At 63.5% G+C, this 9,924-nt stretch overlaps 1 protein-coding gene across 1 annotated transcript; it reads left to right on the top strand.

Moving 5' to 3' along the window:
- Positions 1 to 7,976: 7,976 nt before the first annotated feature.
- On the top strand, positions 7,977 to 9,228 carry OLIG2 (oligodendrocyte transcription factor 2). The gene has a single exon (XM_037524496.2). It carries the CDS (start codon positions 8,030 to 8,032, stop codon positions 8,999 to 9,001), a length of 972 nt encoding a protein of 323 aa, XP_037380393.1. The 5' UTR covers positions 7,977 to 8,029; the 3' UTR covers positions 9,002 to 9,228.
- Positions 9,229 to 9,924: the final 696 nt, after the last annotated feature.

Below are 9,924 nucleotides of genomic sequence, written 5' to 3'. Positions count from 1 at the left end.
CAAGGCACAGAGGAGTGGGCGGGCTCCCCCCAAACACCTGGCCGCAGGCCACTAAGCCAGCCTGAAGGAGGACTCCTCAAAGGACAAGCAGCCGCCTGAGAGAGCCCAGCAGGGGCTGGACAGAGCCCCGACTCCGCTGTCTGCCCTGCGGGCAGTGGAAGCCCATTTTCAGGATTTCGGGGTTCTAACCTGCCTTCCAGGGCTGCACGGCCACCAGAGGGAAGGATCCAGGGGATGAGGTGGTGCGGGCCTCTGAGAGAGGGGGCAGGTGGATCTGGGGTTGGTGCGCCAAGATGGCCAAGAGCCGCTGGGAAATGAGAGCAGCAGCAGCAAAGCCTGGGGCCACTCTGGAAACGTCCCCCAAGTCTTGACCGTGTCATTCTATTTTTGCTTTCTGTATTATTTCAGACGTGGGGCTTTTGTTTCCTTTTTTTATTTTGCTTTTTATTATTATTATTGTTGTTGTTGTTGTTTTTGCAAAGGGCGTGCTTTTCCTTTCAGTGCTTACTGAGTTGTGTTTAACAAGCACCCATCAGATGGCCGGGAGGGGGGCGGTTGAGGAATCCTGAGGAAATAATCTTGTCAGCCCCCAAAAGCTGCTGTGTCTGGGACCTGAAGACCCCAGGACCTCATGGAAAGGAGCAGACCTGAGGATGAGCCCCCCCAGAGGCCTGGAGCGGGGCCCACGCACCAGCTGGCACCTTGGGGAATTTCGATTCTGCCCTCCTGGTCTGGATGCGCCCTGACTCTATTTCCACGGAGCTCCACCCACCCCACCCCCACCCCACCCCAACGCTGGTGCTGCCGGCTGGGGGAGCTCTAGGGTCTGGAGAGGCAGGCGGGGAGCCCCCCTCACCCCAGGTTCCTGCCTCTCTGAAGTCTGCCTGTCATTTTAACAGTGTGGGAAAATAAAAAATAAGAGTCGGAGCAGCACTGGAGGGAATGAGAGAGAAGGGAGGGCAAAACCGACGGCAGGGAGAGCGAGAGAGCCGAAACGGGGGGCGGGGAGCAGGCGGAACGTGCGCTGTCCCCACCTGTCCCGCTCCCTCCTCCCAACCCCAGACCCGGCGCCGGGCAGGACCCGGGCCCCGACCGCGGCTTCGGGCGGAGGAGACGTCGCTGCGGAGGCACCGGGGGGTGGGTGGAGGCCCAGTGCGGGCCCCTGGCCGCGCCCAGCCCCGCGATCCCCGCGACCCGGGCCCTCCGCGCGCGCCCCTCGCCTCCCGCGGCCGCCCCAGCCACCAGGGCCCGGAGCGCGCGCCTGCGACCGGCTTGTGCCCTGCGGGCGCCCGACTTCGGGCCGGCGGGAAGGCAGGCGGGTCTGTCCCCGGGGCCCCAAGACCCGGAGCCGCTCTCCTGTCACTCCCCCGGCGCTAGAGAGCAGGAACTGGGGAGTCCCGGAGAGACCCCGCCTCTCGCCTTAGGAGACGTCCAGTCCCTTTGGCTAGGGGGTTCCGCGGGTCTGTCACCCCACCTCTATCTGGTCCACAGGGCTCAGCACGATTCTGGGGGAGCACTTTTGCCAGGGGTTGAATTAGGGGGAAGCGTCTACTTTGATGCTGCTGCTCTAGTCGTCTCCTGAGCCAGGAGAGCCGCTGACACCCCTTGGATGTAACTGTCTGACCCCAGGCCCCAGACTTATCCAGACCCTCTGGAGCCTGTGCCTGCTCTGGGCCCCAGGGATGCAGAGTGAGTTCTGACAGTGAAGATCTCCAGGCGGTAGCGCTGAGATGGTGCAGCCTTCACAGTGGTGCAGGGGACACCTGACTGGGATCAAGGAGAGCCCTGGGTGCTAAGGCCACTCCAGGAGGGGACGACCCCCAGATGGACCCCTAAAGGCCAGTACAAGAGGCGCGGGTGGACAGGAGAAAGGGGGCAGGCAGCATGTGCAGGAAGTGCAGAGCCTCCAGGTGTCAGGTCCTGAAAAGGGGGAGGGGAGGGGGGTTGTAGGGTGCTGGGGAAGGGGCAGCCCTTTCAACTTGATCCCGAAGGTGTTGGGAGGCATCACAGGTTCCATGTTCCCTGGGGAGCAGTCCGCTGCCTGGATGGCTCTGACAGGCAATCACCCTTCTGGCCTGGAGGATGGGGGATTCCTCGCCCTCCCTGTGCACAGCTGGACCGCCTGGGAAGCAGACACTTGCCTCCTGCCTCCAGAAACCCAGTGTATCCTGGAAGAGTCTCCCCGAAGCTCAGAAGTCCACTGCTTCCTCTTATGGAAGATGTTGGCTCTAGCCTGGGTTGGGTTTTCTGGTCCCTTGCATCCCTGCCCTGCTGTCCCACACCCGAGGGGTGTACGGCCCACCTCAGGGATCACTACCCGCTCAGGGACACCCTGACTGGTGCCTGTTCACCTTGATCTCCTACCCTCTGATTAATCTCCCCTGGGAGGCGGGAGGCGAGGTGTGAATGGTGCCTCATGGATGGGGACAGGTGGGATGGGGCTGTAGGATAGTGCCACCAGCAAAGCCCGTGGACTTTGGGGTCTTCTGTTGCCAAGGTCAAATCCTCTAAACTTTAGGACTTTCATCAGTAAAATGGGAACAATGTGCTTCTCCCATAACAGTTTGTAAACTGAGATCTCTAAGTTAGTTCCCTTTCCCTTCCACATGGAACGTGAGGGACAAATTACCCGCCGTGGGCCTGATCATTAGGGACAGGTGGCGATCATGCCACCTTCAAAAGAAGGAGAGATACAGGCAGAAGAGTTGAATGGGTTAAGGACTGTTAGTTTTGGGGGTTTATTTGGCTACATTTTTGGCTGTTGTTTTCCTTTAGCTTTCTGGTGTGGCACCAGTTTCTCAGCACTTACCGCCAGGATTCTCTTAGCCCAGTTGCTGCTGACACCCAAGCCTGAGCCAGGGGAGGAGGGCCCTCTATTTTCAGCCCACAGTCACTCAAAGAGCTTGAGTGTAGAACAATAGCGAGCTGACCAAGGCAGGGTGTCATGGCACCCTCCCCGTCCTCCAATTCTCACCTTAGAGAGGCCACCTGTAGCATCTAGAAGTCCATTTTAAGAATGAGAATCTGAGGCGAATGTAGACAACCAAGATCTGTAAGTCTCCATTGCCCAACAGGCTGCCTCCCTCACCCTGACTGCTACCTGGACCTGCCACTCTGCTCACCCAGCCTAGAGCAAATGCCTGTGATTCTCTGAGTGTCAGTTTCCCTGCCTGTGAAACGGGAGCAAGCAGTTATCTCCCCCTGGGGTCAGTGAGACATTAAATAGGATGAGTCAGTCTGTCGATACCCATTAAATGTCTGGTACAACTTAGTCACCTTTAAGTGGAAGTCACCGCCCCTGTCATTCTATAGACTCCCATATGCCAGGTAACCCAGATCACAGACCCCGTGAAACCACGAGTATTGTGTGCCTGGAGTAAACGTCTGTCTGTGCATGTATTTCTCAGCCACAGTCCGCAGCAATCCACATGCGCATTTGCACTGTGTGCATTCAGGAGTATTTGCCAAACACCTGCTGCCTGTCAAGCCCTGTGAAGGCTCTGGGGCCAGGGACTCCAGGATGACCCTGGACAGCTCCCGAGCTGAGCCTGGCAAGGAAGACAGAATCCATTTGTGTGTAGAGTTCTGTTTTCTGAGGAGTCTTATCGCTCACATTTGGGCGCCAAACGCTGCCTTTCTGCATTCCTTCTGGTTTCCGGACCAGGAGCAATGGCTGAAATGCTTTTTTCTTTTCTTTCCTTTCCGGTGCCAGGGGCCTCGCCTCCCACTGCCAGCCCTGGCCTGCCTTGCGCAAGGACGCCTCTCTCCTTGGCAGGCTGGCCGAGAAGCTGCCTGAATGTGCGCAGGAACTCGAGGAAGGGAAAGGCAAAGTGGAAAAGAAAGGCCCGGAGGAACCCGGGAAGCCGTGGGAGGTCTGCGCCCTGGAGCCCCAAGTGAGCCGCCCGGCCCCGCTTGGCACAAGGTTCTCCCGGACGCCAGGCGACTGAGCAAAGGCCGCCCGACACACACCCGGCCTTTTGTGGGAGGGAAACACAAAGGAGAGGGAAAAACAAGTCTTCCGTTTTGACGGAGGACGCCGACAGCTCCAGGACGCCTGGGCCAGCCAGGAACTCCCGGAGCCCGAGATTAGCCTGGGGGAGGGAGCGCTCAACCTCCCGGGCAGGGGCTGCAGCCAGGTGCTCGGTGGGTGGGAGCGGCGGTGCCGAACCTGCCCAGTCCGTGCACACCAGGAGCCGCACAAGACCTGGACCAGCGCCGCCGGGATGCCTGCAGGACTCCCAAGAGAAAGTCCCGGAGGTCTAGTTCCCTTTCCGATTTTATGGGGGGGGGGGTAACGAATGGAACCACGGGGAGTCTTGTCCAAAGACTGATTTGACCCTGGGCTCAAGGTATCCAGGGGTGCACTGATGGCCCCATCTCCCGCACAACTCTCAGACTGTGGGAATATTCCGAGGTGGTGGGGGAAGAAGCTGTCAGCCTGAGCTCAGGGCTTGGAGAGTGAGGGCCAAAAGGAGATGCTGCAAAACCTCCTTCCCCAATCCCCCCCCAACACACACACACAGAGAGAGAGAGAGAGAGAGAGAGAGAGAGAGAGAGAGAGAGAGAGCAGCCTCCGCTGCTGTGAAGCTCTGGGCTGTGGCCTGAAGCATCCCCAGGGAACCATGCTGGAGCCCCGTGAGCAAACCAGCTCTCCAGGTTAGGATCCTGCCCTTCAGACTCTGGTTTTCCAGGCTCTAACCTCTTGCTCTGCCAGAAATGGCCCCTCCACCCTCACCCCTGCATCCAGCTTAAGCCCCTGGAGCAAGTGCATAAAGAGCCTGAAACCCAAACGCCAGCTGGCCTCAGGATGTAGGAGGTGGCATGCAAGGGAAGGAAGAGCCGAGCGGGCACTCCAGGGCGTGGGCTGGGCCAGCCTCAGTCGAAGCGGATGCAAGGCATGTGCTGGTGTTTGTTGGCTACACTAGTGTAAACACAAGTCCACGCCCTGACTGGTGGGGTTCACACGCCCAAGAATGTCCTCACTGCCCCGAGCCAGAGAGCCCACGGGAATAATCCTCAAAACCCCCTGCCATTCCTGCCCCCCACCCAGCTCGCTGTGGTGTTCCGTGTGACAGGTTCTCCCGAGTAGTCACGGGTCATCCCTCTAACGGTCGCACGACATAGCTCCACGCTTCAGTTCTTCGTGTCTTAAATACATATTTAACGGATGGCTGCAGAGCCAGCTGGAACAGGCACGCTGGTAGATAACGTTCCAGGAGGCTGGAGTGGGGTCGGGGGCTTCCCCAGGAAGTGGGAGCTATATCTGGGGTTCCTGTTTGTTTTTATTTTGTAATTTTGCTACTTCACAGCCAGTTACTGTGATTGATTATTTGCTTGCTTGTTTTTAAAGTCAAACATGCAAATAAAAAGTTGTCAAACCACACAGGTAGCCAGGGGAGGTGGCGCTCCTCAGCAGAGCGCGTTGGGGCATTTGTGTGCGCTCAGGGTAAAGGGTTAGGGCCCTGGATCTGCCAACACAAACACTATGGGCTGGAAATGTGATGACAAATTCCAGGAAAAGGTTAGCGATCGCGGAGCCCGGCCGTCGCGCGGGGCAGGCATCTGCAGAACAGGCAGGGCTGCCTTCGAAGCGGTTGGCTTTTCCTTTTCCCCCTGCAGACTTGCCGCCGACGTAGTCTGTAAAATGGGCGGATGCGGGCCTCCCCGGTGGCGCAGCGGTTGAGCGCTGGGTTGCAAAGCTGCCCGCAGCCTCTGCAGCGCCAGTTCGATCCTGGGCTGCTCCCTGGCCACCAGAGGAGGGTCCCACATGGCGCGCAGACCTCTCCTGCCGCCCGCTGCTCCCCTCAGCAGTGTCCTTCGGTCCTTCTGCCTGCTCTGCTCCCCGCTCTGGCTCTGGTGAATTCTCTCACCCTCCCGTGCTTCTGACTGTACCCAGTGCTTGCATAAATAAATATATATATATTTTTTTTAATGGGCGGATCCGTCAGCACCTACGAACTACCGCAGTTGGGTGCTTTATTCCTTAATTACACTGAGTTTAATTCCTAGCAGCCAAGGGTGGCGGGTTTGGGGACCAGGCGGCCGTTGGTAAAACGCGGCCACCGCCGGGCCTCTCGATCCCGCTGGGCCGCTCGCGGGAGGGGAAGGTCTTTGCCGAGCCTGAAACTTCGTTTTGAAGACAAAACCAGCATAACCTCCCACTCCGTGGCGAGGAGACGGCCGCAAAGATGATGATGAAAATAGCACCCGTCTCTGGCGCCGACGCATGGAGCCGGGGCTTCCTTCTGGGCGCCACACAGTCCTCGCGTGAGCGCGGCTCCTGCGCGGGGAGGTCGCTTACCTGCGTCCACACCCACCTCAACTTTCCGAGGAGTTGTGATCTCTTGCAAAACCTCGTTCTGGGGTCGATCCCCTCCTTGCGTCCCGCCCTCTGCCTAGCAAGCCCCTGCTCCCAGCTGGGGGCGCCACCGGCCGCCCGTCGAACTGCGGCGGAGACCGCTCCAAGATGCGCGCTGAGAGCCAAGAAAGTAGGGGCTTTGTGCCGGGTTATCGTTTACATTCGGGGCTCCAAATGCACACGTGTTGACGAGACCCATGAAGTAGGGGCTGGGAGCCAGAACCCAGAGAAAGAGAGAGAGGGGAAAAAAAAAAAAAAAAAAAAAAGCATGGGAGCCGACTCCAGCCCGGTTCCCAGGTCGCCAGGACTCTCCGCGCGCGCATCCCCAAAGATGCGCGCGCCGTGGCTGTCAGGTAGGTCTGCAGAGTCCCCGACCCACTCCACCCGCAGCCCGCCTGACTCAGTGGCCACCGTATTTTCATCGACGTTTGCCCAAGTCCCTTCTCCCTCCAGGGTCTGGCTGCGCTCGACCCCTGGGACTCCCCCCGCGCGCGCGCCCTCCGCCCTGCGCGCCGCGCCCTCCCTCCGCGGGTCGCTCATGCGGTCCCTCGCCAAGGATCTGCCGGCCGCGGGCGCCCATTGGCTGCGCGCGGGGAGGAGGCGTGTGCCGGCCGCGGCGAGGTTCATTGAGCGGAATTAGCCCGGATGACATCAGCTTCCCAGCCCCCCGGGCGGGCCCCGCTCATTGGCGCGGCGGCCCCTCCAGGACCCGCACATTGTTCCCCGCCCCCGCGCGGCCGCGCCGCCGCCGGGCTATAAAAACCCGCCGAGCCCGGAAAGGTGCGGATGCTTATTATAGACCGACGCGACCTCCGCGCCCCGGGCCGGGTTCCCCGCCACCGCTTTTGGGAACGCGCTCCCGAAGAGCCTCCAGAGTAAGTGTCCCCGCCCCCAGCAGCCCCGTCCCAAAGCCCCGGGCCGGGCGCCAGGCAGCTCCGCCGCGGCCCGGGCAGCCCTGCGAGAGCGCGCCCCGCTCCCGCCCCTGCCCGCGAGGACGCCCGCGCGGCTGCTCTGCTCCGATCCTCCCGCGCTCGCCGTAGCACCCCCTGCGCCCCAAAGCCAGAAGTCGGGGCGGCGACAGCGCCTTCGGCCCGAGCCAGGGGCGGCCGGCGAGGTCCCCGCGGCCCCCGGACGCCGCGCATGGACTCCGGGCCCCGCGCGGGCTCTGGGCGCGCGTGTTTGCTGCGCGGTGTCGCTGCAGATAAGGTGGATGAGTTTGAGGAGCCGAGTAAATACGTCCCTATGTAGATCTGCTCCTTCCCGAAGGAGAGCCGTGCGCTTCTGCCAGCCGCGAGGACCCAGCCTCTCCACGCCTCACCGCGGGCGCAAACCGCTAGCAGAGCACCTCGCCGAGGCGCCGCCGGCGCGGCCGGCACAGGACAACCTGTGGAGGAGCGCCCAGGGCGCCGGGGAGAGGGAGCGAGGCAGGGGCCCCGCGCACCTGCGAGCCGCCGAGGGCAGGCCCGGACGGCCAGGAAGGCGCGGCGCGGCGCGCGCCGGACCCCGCGCTGGGCGCAGGCGGGCGCGGCTCCCCCCGCACGGCCGCGGGCTCCCTCTCCACGGCGCTTTCTCTCTCCCCCGCTTCTCCCCTTTCCGCAGGAGGCGCGCGCGCGAGGCCTGCGGGTCGAGGGAGGGAGGACCCTTCGGGAGCTGCGACTGTCCCTCGGGGCCATGGACTCGGACGCCAGCCTGGTGTCCAGCCGTCCGTCGTCGCCGGAGCCCGATGACCTTTTTCTGCCGGCCCGGAGCAAGGGCAGCAGCGGCAGCGGCTTCTCGGGGGGCACCGTGTCGTCCTCCACGCCCAGCGACTGCCCGCCGGAGCTGAGCGCCGAGCTGCGCGCGGCCGTGGGAGCGGCGGGCGCGCACCCCGGGGACAAGCTGGGCGGCGGTGGCTTCAAGTCATCCTCGTCCAGCACCTCCTCGTCCACGTCGTCGTCGGCCGCGTCGTCCACCAAGAAGGACAAGAAGCAGATGACGGAGCCCGAGCTGCAGCAGCTGCGCCTCAAGATCAACAGCCGCGAGCGCAAGCGCATGCACGACCTGAACATCGCCATGGACGGGCTGCGCGAGGTCATGCCGTACGCGCACGGCCCGTCGGTGCGCAAGCTCTCCAAGATCGCCACGCTGCTGCTGGCGCGCAACTACATCCTCATGCTCACCAACTCGCTGGAGGAGATGAAGCGGCTGGTGAGCGAGATCTACGGCGGCCACCACGCCGGCTTCCACCCGTCGGCCTGCGGCGGCCTGGCGCACTCGGCGCCCCTGCCGGCCGCCACGGCGCACCCCGCGGCCGCCGCGCACGCCGCGCACCACCCCGCGGTGCACCACCCCATCCTGCCCCCCGCCGCCGCGGCCGCTGCGGCCGCCGCGGCCGCGGCCGCCGTGTCCAGCGCCTCCCTGCCCGGCTCGGGGCTGTCGTCCGTCGGCTCCATCCGGCCCCCGCACGGGCTGCTCAAGTCGCCGTCGGCGGCCGCCGCGGCCCCGCTGGGGGGCGGGGGCGGGGGCAGCGCGGGCGGCGGCGGCTTCCAGCACTGGGGCGGCATGCCCTGCCCCTGCAGCATGTGCCAGGTGCCGCCGCCGCACCACCACGTGTCGGCCATGGGCGCGGGCACCCTGCCGCGCCTCACCTCCGACGCCAAGTGAGCGCGCCCGCGGGGCGCGTGCTGGTGAAGGGGGCGCAGGCCGGGGGAGCAGGACTGGCCGGCGCGGGCACCCGGGAGCTCCGCGGAGCAGCGCGCGCGCGGGCTGGGGTGGGGGGTGGCGAGGATCGCGCCCCGGTAGCAGCGGGGACGAGCTCCGAGGAGTGGGGGGTGCGCAGCGCTCGCCCCGGGACGCAGTTCGGCCCTCTCTGGCTTTCAGCAGCGCTGGTCACCCTTCCCTCGACCACCCCACCCCCTAAAATGGATGGTTCTGGAGACCGGTGACCCCGCCAGCGCGGCCTCGGCAGCGCTTCGTTGCAAGGGGGAGGGAGGCGGGACGGGGCGTCCGGGGACTCCCTCTCCTGCGCCTTTCTTGGAGGGTGGGAAGTTGCGGGGAGCCGCGGGGGGCGCGCGAGACGCCGGCCTCGCCCCCAGGGCGGCCCAGGCCAGGCCCGGGGCCCACGAGCTCGGGGAAGCTGGGGCGGGGCCAGGGGCGCTGGGACCCTGGGCGAGCTGGGGATCGGGGTGCAGCCACCACGGCCGAGCGCTGTCGCGGTTCCCCCCGCCGCTCCTCCGCTCGCGGGTTTGTGGTTTGCTAATAAATCTGTCCATGTTCGTTTTTCACAAGCACGAGCAAGCTTTAGGGACAGTCGGAGCGGAGCCGCTGGTGGGTGGACAGGATGCGACGCTGTCGACTTGGGGGGCTGCTTAATCGTTGCTATTTCACGACAGACCCACGCGCCCCGTTCTCTCTGTCTGCAGCACAAACTGATTTGGTTTCTTCCCCCACTGGGACCGGTTATTTGGGTACTTGGGGGGTGACACAGCTCAGAGGCCGTCGCCGCGACTATTGTTTGGGCTATTTGGGGGTCCCGTTGGTTTCTGTATTTCTTCCTTGGATGTGTAAATAGGGGATCGCCAGCCCCT

Source organism: Talpa occidentalis, unplaced genomic scaffold (genome assembly GCF_014898055.3).
Source record: "Talpa occidentalis isolate TD23 unplaced genomic scaffold, MPIMG_talOcc4v2.1 talOcc4.4, whole genome shotgun sequence".
NCBI classification, from domain to species: Eukaryota; Metazoa; Chordata; class Mammalia; order Eulipotyphla; family Talpidae; genus Talpa; species Talpa occidentalis.
The sequence above is the reverse complement of the archived record's forward strand: the minus strand, read 5'-3'. Positions and strand labels throughout refer to the sequence as shown.

Bases quoted from the DNA above. Each gene is read 5' to 3' on its own strand.
- OLIG2 (XM_037524496.2), top strand. From the start codon at position 8,030: ATGGACTCGGACGCCAGCCTGGTGTCCAGCCGTCCGTCGTCGCCGGAG.